This window comes from Pseudomyrmex gracilis, unplaced genomic scaffold, assembly GCF_002006095.1.
Source record: "Pseudomyrmex gracilis isolate BER0280 unplaced genomic scaffold, ASM200609v1 scaffold_63, whole genome shotgun sequence".
NCBI classification, from domain to species: Eukaryota; Metazoa; Arthropoda; class Insecta; order Hymenoptera; family Formicidae; genus Pseudomyrmex; species Pseudomyrmex gracilis.
In genome coordinates this window covers 529,727-548,742 of record NW_018020647.1, presented here as the reverse complement: position 1 = coordinate 548,742, position 19,016 = coordinate 529,727, and the positions used below count along the sequence as shown (strand labels likewise).

Here is a 19,016-nt window from a genome sequence, read left to right as displayed (position 1 = left end):
GGAAAACTTTCTTAATGTCGGTTGTCACGGCAAGAGATTGCATGTTGGTTTAACGTTACGTTCACATCTGATATTTGACGTTTATAAAGTTAATCAGCAAAGAACAACGGCTCGAGCAATTTTTCCCGCGCGACTTAGCGTTAAACGCGATAACTAACGGCGTCTTGTCGCGCGCCGATAATCGATGCCTTTACACCCGACCGCGCACGCCGCAGGACGCATGCAACCCCCCTCGGGAATTTTTCCCCGACTTCGCTTAAAGCACCATAAATTTTTTTCGGATACCGAGAAGTAAATTGAAAATATGAAAAAATTATTATACACACAGATATATGTATCGGGTGCAAAAAAATACATCGCGATGAACACGCGTCATGTATACGATACTCGGTACGTATTTCACTTATGCACAAGTATGTCGTTTTACCGATTGCACACTTTGATGTCTGCCTCGTGTTGAACCATCCCCAACCATCCTGTATCGTCGAATCGTCTGTGGATCGATCGTCGTCCATCCCGAGACTTGATGATCGTGATCGGTGTCCTTTGATGATCGTGCGCGCGTGCGCGCGTATTGGTGTGCGTGTGTGCGTGCGTGTGAGTGCTCGTCTATGTTGCGTGTCCGCTCGTATGCCTCACCCCACACCGCTGTCCATTCCCTTCAACAACGACAACGACGACTACTACTACTACTACTACTACTACCACGACACGCGATAACGACGACGCGCCGGGTGATAGTGGCTGAACGAAAACGGACGTCCTCAGCACGCGCAGGCCAGGATGGATCCTCTGCGCGGTGGCGTTCGGCAATCCCGCGTGCTCAGCCTTTCCTACCGACCGGAGGACAATCGCAGTGTAAGAATTACGACGATCAGCAGTAGCAGCAGCAGCAACAGCAGCACGAAAAGCTCCGAGCTGATCGGCAGCACGAGGTCGCCGCGGCCAATGGCGCCGGATGGTTCGGCCGATTTGTCGATCGATCTCTCTTCCAAGTCGCAACGACTGAAGGCGCCGGTTCAGGAACGATCCAAATCGTCCCTGATCCCGCCGATCGATTCGATCGATCGATCGACCGACCGTCCGAGCGTCGCTGACAGCGATAACGGGGACGGCCGCATCATACGACCCCTGGAACGCGCCGATTCCTGCTACTGGCACGCCGCCGGCATGCTGGATGGAAGATCCAAGAGCTTCGTGTTGCCGGATCGATGCCCGGCGCGCCGATCGCATCCGGTTGGAATCGAGCGATCGTCGATATCGCCGCTTCCGGCTGTGATCGTGCCGAGCTCGGTCAGCAGCAGCAACATTTATCATCAGCAACAGCAACTGCTGCAGCATCGGCATCTTCATGGTCATCATCATCATTATCATCACGAGCATCAACATCCTCCTCACCAGCATCGCCGACATCATCATCAACTGACTTATCATCAAGATCAAGAACAACGCCCGCCGCTCTCTTCTTCTTCTACTTCTTCTTCTTTTTCCAGCACTGATCATATCATGCTACCACCATCACCGACCACACCTTCCGTTATCACCGCGCAAACAGCGCAGCCGGCCGCTTCACGGGTTAGAGCTGCCACATCGTCGACAAGTAGAGTGCACGTTGTCATCTATCTATCTATCTATCTATCTATCTATCTGTCTATCTATCTATCTGTCTATCTATCTGTCTGTCTATCTGTCTGTCTGTCTGTCTCTATCTGACTATGGGGATGATCATTTCTCATTCTCTCTCTATTTATTACCACACTGCGTATCTTCTCTTTTCATTTGTATACATGCCTGCCATTTATAAACATCTATATGTCGTTATTCTCACACATCTCCGCATTCAGAACATTCTCGACGGAAAGAAGACCGGAGTCGAGTTAGACGTTTTCGTACACCGTGCGGCACGAACAAAGGTTCTCTTTTTTTTTCGCAATAGAAGCGAATTGTATTGATCAATGAATGAAGTCAACTGTGTTTCGTTCTTTCATCACAAGTTGAGATAAATAGCATCAATGACATCATTTTTTTTTTTTTTCGATCTCTAGTAAGAGAGAGAACACCACACAAACACAAAGTTATATCTTGCATCTCTCAAGCGACTACCCTATTTTGATGTCACTACACCTGGGCATTGTCTCTACATCCTTCGTCTCTCTCTCTCTCCGAAAGATAATAATACATCAGCTTAACTCTATCCTTAACGCGATCCCGTTTACCACACCCGGCTTAAGCATTACACGATTTCGGCATGATCTGCTCGATGTTATTGCTTATGCGATTGCTGATCTCGATCCAAGAATTATCTCAAATCCGATATATTGTACAATATAATACGCGTCTCTCTCGCGTGCGACGTTTAACGTCGAGTAGCGTATTCGTAGCATGTATTTCGTAGACGATTGAGAATAACGTGACAACGAGTCGCGAGATAATGACGTTTTTTCTCTTTTCAGCCCTTCGATCAACGTAGTAACACACGGATCGTATCAAAGCCGTATATGACACAGTAAGTGCTGCATCGAACAATTCTGTCTTTTCAATCTGTCAAAACAAATCATTTTTGTTAACGTTCGTTAACGTAAATTGGCGCGCAGCTACATCGTGTCTGCGCGCAAAGATTTTTAACATTGCGGCAAAAGTTGCGGAACAGGCTTAGTGGTTTTTTTTTCTTTTAACTCGCATTGAAAATTGGTTTTTTATTGAAATCCAGTTTTTTTCCAAAAAACCACTCAGACATGTTTTTTTGTTAGAAAGAGTAGAGTATTTTAAAAACACACACGATTCACACGCGAGAAACTTTGAAATACAACGTGTGTGTGTGTGTCGAGAAATATTTTTGAAAATAACTGTGCGAATTTCAAAATAAACTCGGATCGGCGTTCATCCCGACGATGTTTCTCACAAAGCGGTGTGTTTCTCAATTTCAAAAAGCGCTCTCAAAGAGTCGGGTTACGAGAGCGATTCAACGTTGGTGTTCCGCCGAAGGGAGGACATCAGTCCGCTCAGTCTTTTGGAGCAGCGATTGGCGTACAAAACCGTGCAGAGCGGTGGCGACGTGCCCCTCCATGGGCTTCGCAAACCGGCCCCGGAACGTCCGAAGGGTGAGTCTCTCGCTCACGCGATCCTGATATGCGTTTTGTTTGTTTTTTGACTTGTTTTATCTGTTCAAGTTTTGTTTTTTTTCATATACTATTTCTTGATATGTGCTACGTTTTTTTAATATATATTAATTAGCACGCTGACGAACGTCGCCGTATATATAACTCAAGTTTTTTACTCTCAGCATGTGGGTGTATGTTTTTTTTTAAACTTGCTTGCAGTATGTGTATTTTTTTTATTCAATTACTGTGTTCTGTTATATTCACGCATGTGTGGTTCGAAATTTCGAATAACAACAACAACAACAAAAAAACAAGTTTTTTTTGCACAAGATTTTTTTAGCGAAAAAATTTTTCGAGTTAGCTTATTTGTTTTGCGAAGCCTCGAAATATATATGTCGTCGAGATACATTTTCGGGCGAAACCACACCCCGTATCGATGAAAAAAAAAAAAAAATCGAAGATGTTTATTTGCAATTTTTTTCGCTTTGCGGAGAAGCGCGAGGCATGTGATGTGAGAGTAGTAGCGCGCCGTCTGACACGCACAGCTTGATGTACGAATTTTTATTTTTTTTTTAATGCGTAATTCTTCCGTGTGCGAGTTGCATCAACGACTCCCGTTAATGTCGGTTAATTAATTAATGAGGATTAATTAAGGCTGAAGAGAGGCGTGGTAACGAGTGTGTGTTCGAGTTGATTCGGTATATAGCGCGGCTGTTACGGCACTTCGCTGATAAACTTGCAAGCTACTTGCCGTCAGTATCGATTAATTAATCAATCAACTTGCCCGCCACACATATCGACCTCCATCGGCCTAGATTTGCTATCTCCGTCGACGTCACGGCCGAGGCTGCGATCGAGACGGAGACACGTGTAGTTGCGATAATAATTGCAATGTTGATTAACCGACAAAAGGATGTGTTGATGTAACTCGGACCTCGTGCGTTTCCACCTGTGTGTTTTTTTTAAATATATGGCACAATTTTCCTCTCTTGAATAATCTCTCGATATTGATGCGCGGTTTTCCGAAAGCTCCTCTCGCAACCTTTTTTTTTTTTAAACCAGCACACTTGCAGCCATAATAACACACGACGGAGGAGCCGCGAATCTTCTTGCATCGGCACGCAACTGCGGCCGGCTGAAGCCGCCGCCACCAGCTTAGCCTTGAGCGAAACAGGGTCGCCTTAGACGACTTTTTTCGGTGGCAGGGAAATTTTATAGAATCTGAAAAAAAAAAAACGGACGCCGAGACATTTCGGCTGACAGGGTAAAACGAACAAATCCTCGAAACTTTGTCCACAGACGATACGGAGATCGAGTATTTTCCGATCTCACCGACTTTGACAAGGATACGTGTGCATCGGAGAAGCGCCTCGAGCACGTCGACCGTCTCCTCGTCCTCGAAGACGACGCGATACGAATCGGCTTCGTTCTCGTCGGTCATGAGAGCTTACCGTAGCTCCTCGCCGTCCGGAAGAACCACCTCATCGCAAGCTATGTCGGTGCCGAGGCCGCCCTCGCCGCCCCGAAGAAAGTCTTCGCGCCACAGCCGTACTCTCAAGTTGTACTCGGATAGCACGCGATTGATCGATAGTTCGCAAACCGCGTCGAAACCCAGGCACGAACAGTGCTTCGCCGATAGCGTGTCGAACATCAGGTCGCTAAGGGAGAGGTTCTGCAGCAATCTCGAACGTTACCGACGAAGCCGCGAACAGTTTCACAGCGTCATAACGCGCACGTCTTCCAGCAGTCCGCTCGCCTCGAAGAGCGTCAAGACCCCCAACGTTTTGTTCTCCAACACTTTCGGCAAGAGAAAGTCCGATCCCTGCCTGTCGCAGACCCAATTCGAAACGAGCAAGAAATCAAATCTACCGTCGAGCCATCAGAAGATTTGTTCCACGGCGTCGACAATATCGAGAAGCGCTCGGGACCACTCCTCGAAGGTGTTATCGATAAAACACGCGTGCCCTGCAAAGAAAGAACCGCAAAAGTCGCTCGAGAGAAGCCAGATTGCGACAAAATCGGCCGAATCTTCGGCCGTTGCAAAGAAAGAGAAGAGTCGTTTGACGAAGAAGGAGCAAGAACAGTCGTGCAAGAGACTGAGCAGATTGCCGGTCGAGCTGTCGTCGCCGGTGGAAGTCAGAAAAGCTCTGCAGAAACACAAAGAGAAAGAAGCCAAAGAAGCGCAAAACAAGTTGCTCTCTTCAGGATCGCTGGCGAAGAGTACGACCGTTTCCGTGAGGAAACAAAAGCGTCCGCTGGACAAATCCGCCAGAGTTGTCGCGTCTAAGGAATCGGAATTGCGAAAGACGACTGTGACGCAGCCTACGACGAAGAAGTCAATCTCTCAACCGAAGTCTTGCGCGAAGACCGCGTTGTCGCAAATCGTCAAAACCTCATTATCGGAACCGAGGAAAACAAAAATCGTCGTAAAACCGTCGGAAAAATTGATCGTCAGCAAGGAATTCTTACCCTCGGTGTCTTCGTCCTGTTCCGAGATTAACGGCGAGATAAACAGACGCAAGCGACCTCGGGAAAAACCGCAGACGATTGTCAGAAGTCCCGTAAAGAAACCGGAAACGATACGCTTAAACGGCGGTAGAAAGAAAATGGAAACGAAACGAAAAACACGAAGGGACAAGAACGGCGACGAAACGACGGACGAAGGGGCGAGCAAGTCGTTGAACGGTTGGAGAGAGATAGCCGAGAGAGATGAGATCAAGTTGCTGAAAAGGATTGACAAGGTGCCGAGCTATAGGCAGGAACTCCGCAAAACTCAGACTGCTCCTCTAACGGTGGAAGAAATCAAAAAGCATCAAGAAGCGACGCGCACCGACACCTTCTTCCAGAATCTCTTCCTGCGAAGCTGCCCGTCGCCCGCGCAGTCTCACGTAACCGCGAAGAGATCCCTCGTCGGCGAGCGCACGAAGATGCTGCAGAACATCGCGAGGGAGAGTTTCCGGTCGGAACCGTCGCTCAAGTCACTGAGCGTCTATTTGGCGCACAAACGACCGGTCTCGAACTCGAAGTTCAAGAACTGGGAGCGCGAGAGCGCCGTCTCGTCCAGGAGTTCCAGTCCGTACGGCGTCTGCTGGCCCGGTCGATCCGTTCTGCAAAAGGTCAGCAAGTTCGACAGTCTGCTGAACATCGACGACTTCGGTTCGTCCGCGACGCTGCGCACTCGCAGTCCGGAATTATTGCGAGAGACCCACGTGAAAGAACGGAGTCTGAGCGAGCCGCCGTTGAAAACTTTGCCGGAATCGAGGGAATCTTCGCCGCGATCCTCATCGCCGTCACCAACTAGGTCTCAAGCATCACGACGACGAGTATTCGTTCAAAAACAGGACGATCCGAACGCTACGTTAACGATCGCCTCGAAGAAGGTAAGAGCCCGCAGCGCCGGCGAAGCGGAAGACGTCAAGAGACTTGGATCGAGCTTGTCGTTAACAAAGAGCACCGGTTCTTTGTCGTCGGTCGATCGCGAGGATTATCAGCAGTATATACTTGAGTTGCTGCATCACAGACGAAAGTCGAAGCGGTACAAAGATCTGCGCGAATTTTACGCGAGTCTGAGCCGAATGGGTCAGTTGGAGCGCACGTTCTCGTCCGGAGATCTGCGGCCGAGACTGAAGAACGAGGAGATCATCGATTACGATCGCTGGAAGCTGATCAGATCGAAAGAGAAGGCGGAACTGGAGCTGAAGACGCTTTACGGCAAGCTGAAGAGCGTTCAGCGCGACAAGGATTTTCTCTTCAGCGCGAAGGACGTCGACAAGTTCAGATGGCACGGTGACTGCGGATTGCGCTGCAAGGAGCGCTCCGTGGAGGACATATTGCAGTATTTCAAAAGACTTCAGAACGAGGAAAGCGAATTGGAATCATCCAGAAGACGAGCCATTTCTTTTCAGAGGGACACGTACAAGCCTCTCTGGCGTGGCAATTCGGTTGTGAACGTGGCGACCACGATGCAGAAGAAAGCCAACAGACACGTCGACAAATCAACGGATCATCACCATCCGTCCTTGCAGAGAAGTCTCGGCGGAAGCAAGAAATTCTGGAGCAGTTTGTCCATCGAGCAAGTGGCCACCCTGAAGAAACAGCTGAACGAAATCTACGGCAGCGATAATTCTCAAAGACCGGCGTTGCGATCGAAGGACGGAGAAGTCGCAGAAGTGACGCGCGAGGATCTGCGAGGATCTGGCAAAGATGATCACGAGGTGATTAAAGACGAAACCCTGTCGAGCTACGAAATAGTTGTACCGCCTGAAAACGACTCGAGGAAGGCTCGTCAGGAGGACGGCTCGATGAGTCCGCTTCACGTGCGATGTCACTCGATGAGCGAATCGGCGATGTTACTGAAGGAGCAGAGCGGTCGAGTTGAAGGCATCCTGAAGAAGAGCGATTCCATCAGTCGTCTGAAGAGTATCGACCGATCGGAAACAGAAAAATCGATCTCGTCGCCGATGTCGGAGTTGGAAAAGAAGAAACTGTCGTTGACTCTCGGCAAGGAGGTGCTGGATCACAAGATGACGCGAAGAAGATCCGCGTCATCTCTGGCACCTCGAGAGACTCGCGGCAGCATCGCCGCTGCTCTGGCGGCCGCGAAAGTGCCCGCGAAGCAGTCGATCTGCGCAATCGACACGCCCAGCGTGGCCAGCACCTCTCCAAGAACGTGTTACTCCCTCGAGGCTTCCTCGTATATCGAAGATTCGACCAGGTCCAAGGACAAGAGTGACTTCCTGCTGGTGTTGACGCCCAACAACGACAGTCCTGACAACAAAGAACGTGTGGAAACCATGCTCGAGGAGTGGTCGAAGAAACCGCCCTTGCTGACCGTGGTGCCAACCGAAAAAATGAAATCGAATCGATCTATTTTAAGCAGCGACAGAGACAGTTTGACGGAAAGTTCGGAGACTTCGGTGAGGACGGTGATCCAGCGAGGCGGCGGGGTCGAAACGGAAGACGTGTCGCGGAAGATCGAGTTCTTCGAAAATGTAGAAAAGAGAAACGAACAGCAGCAGCAGCAGCGAGAAACAACACCAGCAACGACAACGTTTCGCAGATGGAAAAAGTTGTCGCAGAGCTTCGCCGATCTGAAGGAGCTCTTCGGCGAGACGAGCTCCCTCGAATCGGTCAGGTACACCTCGTCCGCAAAAATCGGTCGGTCGCGATCGACGTCGCCGCGCGAGCGAACGACTGACGCGGATCGTGATCAACGGAAGGAATGTCCGTCGGAAATAATGAACAGAGGACAACAACAACGACGCTCGATCCGCTCGTGTTCACGGGAGCGTGAACAGCACGACACGCGGCCGCACAGCGTCAGTCCGTGTCGCGCGACCACGCGATCAAACTCGTCCTCCTGCAGCGTGGACAGCGGCGGCGACTGGCGCAGTTCGTCGCCGGATCCCGAGAGATACTGGCGCGCGTATCTGAAATTGGTGCGAAACGGCACGGTTCGTCGGTTGCGAGCGAGATTCGAGAGTGCCGAGGATCTGTCGCGGCGCGTCAAGGTCACGCCCAAGCCGAAACGATTTCGCAGCGATCCGGAACTGGCGAGAAGTTTGCTGAAACGAACGAGGAGCAGCGAGGGTGAAGGTCGCGGCTCTCTGAAACCGGACGTGGCCTGGTTGCGCAGGCGTTTCGAATCACCGAAACGTGGACGACCACGTGGACGGCGAGGCGAATCGCCGCCGATTCCGAGGATACCGCTGCGTCGCGACAATCTATCTATGCCGCACATCGATATCATCAGCAAGACCGCCGAACTGAAAGAACCCCAGCCTACAAGCACCGTTACCAATCACGTGGCGAGGCGGGCGGAGACCAAGGAACTCGAAGCAAAGAAACCGGTCTGCCGGATGCGGAAGAGATTCGAGTCAGTCGGCGGACGAACGTCCCTGATGGGCGAGATGTTCACGTCGGCGCCGGATGTGCGCGAACTGCGCGACATCGCGCCCTATCTGGCCGGGAAGTGGGTGGCTCATCGGTTCCCGAGTCGACGTGACAACATGCGTTCACTGTCGTCGCCGGCCGATCTCGAAATTCACGGTAGATCCTCGAAGAAAGATTCTTCGTCCGCCACTTCCGAAAGTGGCAAGAAAAAATCGGAACGGCCGCGCGCCGCTTCTTCGTCGCCCGCGCGTCCCAAAATCCCCGCGTCGATCCTCAAATCGTCGCAGACGACGATGTTTGCCGGTCAACCTTTCGACCCGGACAAGCACAAACCGAGATTCAGGTATCAACCGCCGCCCCCGCCGCCCTCGCCCAGCACCGTGCGAAAACACAGAAGCTGGTGGCCGACCTTGCCGATCTACACGGCTCGACCTACCGTCACCTTCGAAGGTCTGAAATCTCGTCAGCTGGCACAACATTTCGATCGCTTTGAGTCTCTCTTTAACTTCCGGAGGAGCGAGAAAGAAAACTTTTGAGTAGTAAACTTTCTCACAATTTGTAAAAAAATTGAATTTTCTTGTTAAAAAAAAAAAAAAAAAAAAAACTAACACTAGAGTTTAAGTTCGTTAATTTTGTACAATCGCGTCGCGAAAATACTCACGGTATCAATATCGTTAGATAAAACTAGAGAGAGGAAACGCACACCCATCTCCGGACGCACATCGATGTTTGCTCGGCAACGTGTGCAACTTTAACTTGTTCGATTCCCTCAAGAGAGAAAGAGTTAATTTTTGTAGAGCGCTGTAGAACGCCTTAATTATTATTTTCATTTTTTTCCGCTCATCCATAGAATACTCGAATGCACCTCTGCCGCCGCCCAAATCCCAGCACTTCGGAGACGATCGCCAAGGTAATGCCGATTAGCTCATCATTATTTACACTTACACGTATAATTTTTTCTTGTTTCCATGTGCGTGTGTGTGTGTATATATGTATATATGTGTGTTTGCTTTTATCTGCGCGTTTTTCTGTTGCGGTAACGAATTGTTACATAGCGAGTGTTTTGTAACTTTTGTGTGTGCGTTTTAACCGACTTCCGCGTGTGCGAATGTACTAAACATATGCTGTGAGTCGGGCAACAAACAATTTTGCATCCGGACGGATATAATTTTCGCTTGAAAATTACATTGCCAAACACTGAGATAACTGGAATGCCGCTTAACAACAATTTTAAACTCGAAAAAGAAGCACGCGCGTGTGTGTGTGTGTGTGTGTGCGTGCGTCAATAGAAAAATAGTTTAAAAACTATATTACGCGAATAAAAAAACTGAAAAATATTTGCGTGAAAAAATGTCTGTTTACGCGTAAATTGCATCGTCGAGTTTAAGATTGGAATCGATTCGATGAATGACGGTCGCGCACGTGACCAATGTGGACAGTTGTTGGTTGTGTTAGGTGTACGGCTCTGCACGCTGGAATACGTGGTGCACGAGAGCTCGAGATGCATGAACGAGACGCGCTCGTGCGCGTCGGGGAAAAGAGAGATTGTGTAACCGTTTGCACGAGCGATCGAGCATGAGCGCAATAATCGCGCGCGGCCGGTCGGCACAAGCCGGTGATGCTCGTCTCTGATGTACACATTGTAGGTACGTCATCTCATGTGGCTTCATTATTATGTTTCTCGCTCGTCGTAAGTCGCGCATGTACGAGCGATCGGCGACCGAGACGCGTCAAAAAAAAAAAAAAAAAACGATACTTTATGCACTTTCCCCCGATGGCGAAATCGAGGAAGAAGAACCACTCGACGTTGCAGTCTAGAAATTTGATGTTAATCGTGTATATCGCGCGCGCGCGCGCGCGCACAACTTCTGCTTTCGTGTGAAGATGTGCGAGAGATGCGCGTCGCTGCACGATGTCAAAACGATTAGTGTTCTTTTTTTTTTTTTTTTAATTAAAAAACCACGTGAGCTTGAAACACACGCAAGTGTCTCGCACATTCGCGCAGAACATTCCGAATAATTTGATCGTAACGATGAAAAGAGTAAATCTATTTTTGTTGACGATGTCAACGTAAAAAAATACGCTGTTGTACAAAACAAAATAACATTACACGCAAAAATGGAAAAATTCGAACGAAATGGCGAGAAAAACAACGAGAGAGAGAGAGAGAGATAACAGCGTGTGTAACGCCCGATAAAAGAAAAATTGCGCACAACGTTTTCCAGTCTGTTGCCGCTTGACCTGTCTGTCACAATTCGTTTATAATCAAAGGTCGTTATCGCGTGCGTGGGTGAATCGCGGCTTCGGTCTGAAATATTTGTCGCGCAAATCGACGCGATTACCCTTAAATCGTCGGCTCGCCTCATGTCAAGGGCGTCCCCCAACAACTTCGCTAAACAGCGGTCGCGTATGCTAATTGTCTAACGGAATAAAGTAACAGTGAACACTGGGCTGACGTTCAATTTACACGCGAGCGCTTTGGAGAGCGCGGTTCTAGCGCGACGGCTAAGTGAATTCTTTATTGCGCTGCAGGCGTGAACAACTGAAAATTCATTTGAGATGATTCATACGCGCATATTGACGAAAACTTCGCGTTTGACTACAGAATTCTCTCGTCTCGCAAATTCAATTTTTTTTCTATTTCAGAGTTGGTACGTTTTTTTTTTTTATTTTTTATCAAAGTCTTTAACGAGAAAAAATTCTCTCTCAAAAAAACGTGATTTATTTAGAAGTTCGCAATTGTGCTCGCGCAATTTCCCTTGTTTTTTTTTTATCGCGAGCGCATCGTTTTTAACCTTGCATCGTTTAATGCGTTTATTGCGCGTCGCTAAAATTGGACGCTAAGTAGCGGTCACGACTTTATTTTCGACGATGAGCGGACGCGCGCGCGCGGAGCAAACGCCCGAAGAAGAAAAGTCTGAAACACGCAGCGCGCCGTATCTCGGCGTTTAATCGCGACCGCCGCGTGTCAACAGTCTCGTTGCGTAATACAAATTAGCGCACCCAGTTACGGGATCATCCTCACGTGACTACAGCCGCACGCATTGTCTTCGGAGATTTATACATCCTTGGCATTGCAAGCGCGTAAGAATCGGCTAAATATTTACCGTGCGCAAAACACTTCGCTCGGACGCGAGCAAGTATTTGCGCATTTGAACGATCGGGTACCCCTTATCTAATCTCTCGAGTTGATTGATGGACAAAGACGCGTGTTTCGTCGGCGGTGTCGACGATATACCACGTCATCGAATCCATAGACTCTTTTTCCGAAAAAAGACCGAGATGAAAAGCTAATCGAAACGAAGAAGGTGTAGAAATAATATTTCCAAAATTTATAGCGCGAGTAAAAAGAATTATACGTTGTGAAAAAAAAAAAAAAAATGACAAGCGTGTAAAAGAAGAACGCAAAGCTTGTTGTATATATTTCTCATATCGCACATGCGACGCGTAACAGTATGACTTTGTGTTCGCGGTCGTGAAAGCCTTTTAGTATTGCATTTTATCTGCGCGGATAACGACTCGAAGAACAAGATTTCTGTTTTCCCTCGTTGTAAAACTCATGCAAAAATTACGGCTTTGTACGTGCGCGTGTTTTCTTCTCTGTTTTTTTTTTTTTTTTTTTTTTTTAAAGCCACTTTGATATTCTTTTGATCATATTTATTTTTTTACATATTTCTCGCATAATATTTCGCTCGCGAGATATGTTACTTTTCGTTTATTTTTTTCTTTTATTAAAACGGTGAATTTTTGCGAGTGTGCACACACGCTTCTCTGTTTCGAAGAGACGTTTCTCGAGGTCCGCGCTCTTGGCGAACCGCGCGCGGGAGTAGGGGAGCCGCGATAACCGGAGGTGCCAACGTCGCGGCGCCTTCTCAGACGCGTTTCACGTGCGTAGCGCGACGCAGGTTTTTAAATAACAGGTTTCGAAAATGGAATCGCGATCGTGCTACGGTTGATCGATCGATGCGCGCGATCGACGCGCAATTTGCCGAATCTCGGAGAGAAACAGGTCTCGATTATGCTTCACCGCGCGCGCAACGAACGGATTTTTCTCTTCGAGAAAGAAACAAAGACGCAATCGCGAGACGATTTTTTCGAGGTGTTGTTATCAGTGCGATCGATAATCGATAAAAACTTGCCGACTTAATTGCACGAAGGTTCTGCTGTTCTCGACTTCCGCGCGTCACGCGATTACGTCGAAGTTGTGTATTTTCGAGTGCGAGTCGGTCGTACCTGCAAATGTTACGTGTTGCGTGAAAAGTTGCACAGCTGATATTATTGTGTGTGCGGGTGTGTGTGTTTTGACGTGAGTCCTTTTGTTTTGCAAACGCGATATTCTCGAACGACACACGTTTTACACGTTTTGTGTGTTCGCTTGGAAACTTGCAAAAAAATTTGTCACGTGATCAAGCACTTGATCTTTAAAGCCGAACTCTTACTCGTTTATATTATCGCAATCTCGTTAAATTTATTTTCTCTTTCTCGTCGATAAAAGTTAACACGTGGCACACGTGTGTAACAAAAGTAAATTTTCTTTTTTATATTAAAAAACTTCTGGAAGAAAATAATTAAATGGAGCAACGCGATCGAAGAAAAACAAGTTCGCGACGATTATAATCGGCGAAACTTTCGTTCTTCTCGAGATAAAAAAAAAGAAAAAAAGAAAAAAAAGAAAAAAGCGCTACGGGATCGCGGCATCTTCCACGTGAATACGTTGATCCACATTGTGTTGGAAACTTGTGGCGGCGCTCATTTGAATAGAATAGCCATGAGAGTGCAAGTAGCACCTTTCTCAGAGGGAAAGATTTTGCGCTCGTTGGTACATACAAACACACTTCGTTAAGGCACACTTTAAGACTCCTCGGGGAGAGACTCGCTAACACAGAGAAAATCTCTTACTTGATGATGACTCCTCTGACGAATGTGTAAATTCTTGTTTTCAGAAATGCAAGTTTTTCTTAAATGAAGATTCCTCATTTAAGACAGTGACATTTTACCGAGTAACATTGCGACAACGATCGTTCAAAAAAGTTCCACGAAAACCCACGTTCTTATTAATTACACATTTACGAGGATAAATGGTATTTAATGAATCAACGTCCGTTTTCCGGAAGAACGAGATTACCGCTAGCTTTTTTATTGAGTTTTTTTTTCATCGCGACGGTTCGCGTCACTTTTCAAAAATGATTAAGGTAATTGAAATAATTATCTTACGGGGACGCTTGCCTCTGTTTGTTTTTTATGTTAATTTTGCGCGTTGCCTCGAGTTATGAAAGAAATGCGCGTTAGAGCTCGCATTGGAAAACGTGTGTGACGCGATCGTTTCGACCTTGACAGAGTTGCGCGTTTTAATGCGCATCCGTTCCGAGAGTCAACGTTACACAATGACACGGTTCTTAAATGCCCAAATCGACGAGAAAAGACGGACGTTGACGCGCGACATATCGGCGCGTTAAATAAACGAACGCGTAGTGGCGAGTCATCGGCTGCGATAATAAATCGCAGTTTCTTCGTTCGGTTTCCCGATCCCGGTCATCAAACCGAAGTGGCGTTTATAACTTGCCGCTCGCGGTTGCTCAATGCCGAATCGCGCTTTCCAATTCCCGCGTTCGCGTGTTTATATCGCGCAATTAAATTTCGCGCGGATCATAATCGAGGATTTTGAGCAACATCCGGGGCGCGCGATATGTCCTCGATCTCTTCTCGAGAAATCGGTCCAAAATCGGCAAATAACTCAAGGCTTGACCGTGAATTTTTTCCCGACAGGAACACACACACACACACAAAATGAATCCAATTAGCGAAAAAAATATTCGAAATTTGTTCAACGAGTCATCTGTGTAATAAATCAATATCCTGTGCGCGATAGTTTTTTTTTGTTTTTTTTTATTTCTCTTCGATTCGCGACAATTCGACGTTCGAGCGTAAAACGCGTGTGTTTGCGATGAAGAAGACCGCGCTAAATCGAACGGGGGAAGTCGGGACGATGTTATCCCGCGTCGAGGATCTGGAGCGTAGCGCTCAGTGGACCAGTTTGGCGAACGACATCAACGAGCTCGAGAGACTTCGTCTCGTCGACGCGAGACGACCGGCGATTCGCCGCGACAAACGAGGTATCGAGAAGCACACTTATCAACGTGGCTCAATGCCGGAAGTGCAGCGAGCGTGCACGGTGCACTTCGACGACGACCGCGACACGATCTCGCTGAGAGATCCGGGATCGGAAAACTCCCGGTGGAGCTGGAAGCCGCGAACGGATTTCGAGAGAGAATACTTCTACAAGGATTACAGGGATTACTGTAACGGCGGCGGCGATTCCGGCAAATATTTCGAACCCACTTATCACGAGTTAGCGACGAGAGATCGTAGTTACGCTCGGTGTTCGTACGAGAGTCCCGCGCGATCGTCGTCGGTGCGATATCCCGCGGGACTCGAGAAGGAACACTTGAGCGACAGCAGGGAGCGACTGCACGAGATCTTCGAGCACAATCGGTATCTGCGCCGGCAGTTCTTCGCCGCCGCCAATGTGCCGGGAAACGCGCGACAGAATTGCGTATACGCCAGGAACTCTTCGGGCAGAAGCAATCAGGAGAGCAGCTCGTGCGGACGATGCGCCATCGGGTTCGGCAGCACCGAGACGCTCACAAGCCAGAGCAATCAATCGTCCGTGAGCAGTATAAACGAGCGGAAGTGCCGCGCGCAAACTACTCGCAGCCCGGAAGAGGATTCATTAAGCGAGCTCGCCGGGAGAAACAACGCCGATCCCTCCGCGATCGATCGCGGGGATCAGCGAACCGGTGACGGCAGGGTGCTCGTGAACATCTTGCCCGGCAGCGAGGTAAGACGCGTCGATGTGCGAAACGTGGCCGCGTCCGTCAGACTCGATGAGGCGAGTAACGAGCGGAGCGAAAACTCATCATCGGCGGCGATCATCGAGGAAGTTCGATTTCGGAACCCAAAGCGCCAGCCGGAAATGCTCGATAAATCGAGTCAGTGTGACATCACGGAAAACGATAGAGAAAGGAATCTGCCGGAATACATCTTCGGAGAAGAAGCCGGGAGAAGCGAATTCGATGAGACTCGACGAGACGGGAATTCGTTGGGAGAACGCCGTAACGATCGACGACTTGGCGATTTCGAGCGGAATCGATTCCCCGACACTCGATCCGAGAGAATTTCCGCCGCGAACGGACGATTGAATTCCGGCGAGACAAGAAGAAGCATCGCGAGAGAGGACGACAATAGGATCCGCGAGGTGACTGCCGCGCCGAATCTGACAATCGTGAAGCGGAGCACGCCGCTATATATCGCGCGGGCGGTGCGAGTTTCCGAAGAGACCGAATCGTCGGATTGCGAGCCGCGCGTCGCGATGTCGAGTCGCGAGTCGAATCAACGCGGCGAGAAGGAGCGACGATCGGAAGAACGACGTGAGGAGATCGAAGGTCGGACACGCTCGATCGGTCACGAACAATCAACGGTGTCTACGACGTTGGACGAGGAGGAGTCGGTGGTCCCGTCCAACTGTTTGACCGCGCTGAGCAGGGTCAAGTTGGCGAGGATTCCTCCTCCGTTGGATCTGAGCGCGGTAAACGAGCAGTGCGAATACATGGAGTCGAACGAGAGAAGATGTTTGAACGATTACAGCGTCGACGTGGCGATTTTGCGCAATCAGGAAGATCTGCTCGAAGATCTGCTGACCGCCGTCGTTAGAAACGAACGAACCGGCAACCTTAGAAATATCGGAAGAAACGACGTCTCGTCGGGGACGTTCGATGTTGGAATTATCGGAGATGGTCGACGCTGCGGAAGAAAGGACGACGGGAGAAGAAGACCGATGATGAGGCCTCTGCACAAATCATGCGGTGATCTCTCATTGTCCAACGAGCTGCTGCAATCGCCGCAATTGGTCAATAATTATAAGAGCTCGGGTGATCTGCGTGCGACAGATGATGATGCTTCGTTCGGGACACTTCGAGGTTCGATTGACCCTGATGACCGTCGCCGTAACCGAGCGGCCGGCCCTTTGTTCGATCAGACGAATCCGATTGGCGGGCTCCACGCCGCCGGAAGCACACTTCCGTCTACGGTCTACGGACCGATTCCGTACAGTCAGTAAACATGCACATAATTTTCCTGAAATAATGCTCTTCCTGCCGCGCGCGCGCGCGCGACGACTAGGATCGTTTTGGTATAACTGTTGTTCGTGGTGAAACATTGTGTTGGTTTTAGAAACACGCGATGTTGATTGGATTGCGAAAAATTAATTGACAAATATTTTATCGCATATGTTAATTGTTAGTTATTTAGAAATACCAGTGTTGTTTTTAAACAAACACGCGCGCACATAACAAAATTGTCTCAATAGGTAAAAAAAAAATAGGTAAAAACCTCCCACGACTCTAAAAGCGAAAGCACGCTGAATTCAACGGCAGAAGCGTTGAACGTGAAATTTATATCGAGAAGTGAATCAGATAAGATCTAATAAGGTTAAGCAAAAAATAGTCTGAACTTCGGTAGGAAGCGCGAGAAAGAGAGAGAGAATCGATTGCGTGAGAATATCATTCAATGAAAGCGGTGAAAGGTGCGGCGTTGTTCCCCGTGTGACGATTAAACTTCGTTTTCTCATTTCGGCGTTGTGATTCCGGCACTTTGCACACGCTAACTACCTAACATTGGGTTAAATGTTGAATCGTGAGAAAATTGAGAAAATTCATCGTTAAACAATTTCAAGTTTTTCATCTAACTACTTGAATTGAAATTTAATTACCTTTATGTTTAATTTTATAATAATGTTTTTTTGAATAATTTTATAATTTCAATATTACTTTATATAAGTTTTTAAAAATACAACTTATATATTTTATATGTATCGTTGCAGTAAAAAATTTACGATAATATGTTAATATCTGACTATTTAATTATTCTTCTTTATGATAAATATTTCGTCATATTTTTTCTCTCTTCTCTCGCCGCATATTTGACAAACATGAGAAATGCTCATCCTGCAGTCAGACCGGGAGAGTTTCACCGCGATATATTAATGAGTTTACTTTGCCTCGTGACGTGACACATCTGGCTCTCTCGGACTGCGGTAAACTTACATCTCGCGTCATCGCGACGACCGCGATATTTTGCAATACTACGCGTAACTACACAGATTGCAGGTCAGTTGCAAGTTGCATTCCGTTTTGTCGGTCGCGCAGTCTCGGATGCGTCTTGGATGCGCGCGAGCGCGCACTGCGCGTAGTAGCAACGCGCGTGGCGCTCGTTGCGATAAGCAGCGCTCGTTGCGATAAGCAGCGCTCGCTGTCATTATCTCGCGCAGCGTGTGTATACAACGACTGCGCACGCAGTCTCTCCGTTTCCTTCGAAGTGCGTCGAAGGCGCGCGCTGTTTGACGAGAGAGAAAGAGAAGCCACAGAGAGAGGAGTATCACGCGAGAATCGAGAATCACGATTATCACTCGTCCCGTGCTGCTTTTTTTTTACATTAATAAATAAAAATTACTCGCAAACGCACGCGCGTCGCGCCACACGAGTATCTCTACCCGAGTCTTTTCAAAACGTACACCATAATTGTGTAATCTTACCAGAAAAAGTGTGTGTAAATAATTACAATCGATTCTCTCGATATTGATTATTGCCACTTTTTTATCTCGACGCTGATTGGACGTTTCTTAAGGATGCGTTTCTCAATTCATGTCGTACATATCAAGGTAGTACATCGTGTCAAGTTCACGCGCAACGAAGCTCAAACGGCGCAAGACACTCGTGCCTCTTATATACGCGAAATTTATATGATTGAGAAGTGAGGAGATTTTCATGGAGCAATATCTCAAGAACACGACTGTACCGATCACTTTCGTTTTAATCTAAATCGCTTCAGAACAAAACACTAAAAAACAAAAGTATTGCGTTTTTTAAAGTCACGTGACAGGGAAAAAAGGAAAAACACTACGTGACTACTGTCAGGTGACTAAATATATAAAATATATATTATATATATTTTATAATATGTATATAA

General features: G+C 47.9%; 1 protein-coding gene across 5 annotated transcripts in view; it reads left to right on the top strand.

Moving 5' to 3' along the window:
- LOC109854315 (sorbin and SH3 domain-containing protein 1) overlaps window positions 1-19,016 on the top strand; it is a 29,355-nt gene that overhangs the window by 5,733 nt on the left and 4,606 nt on the right. Inside the window, exons 1-4 of one of the 5 annotated variants that reach the window (XM_020427267.1) lie at window positions 743-858; window positions 2,454-2,506; window positions 2,932-3,101; window positions 9,844-9,903. In XM_020427267.1, coding sequence (XP_020282856.1) covers window positions 784-858; window positions 2,454-2,506; window positions 2,932-3,101; window positions 9,844-9,903 — 358 coding nt within the window. In that variant the 5' untranslated portion in view covers window positions 743-783. Of the gene's footprint in view, window positions 1-742; window positions 859-2,453; window positions 2,507-2,931; window positions 3,102-9,843; window positions 9,904-12,863; window positions 17,102-19,016 lie in introns of those variants that run through there. The other 4 variants (XM_020427268.1, XM_020427266.1, XM_020427265.1 and 1 more) reach the window with 4 other exon arrangements.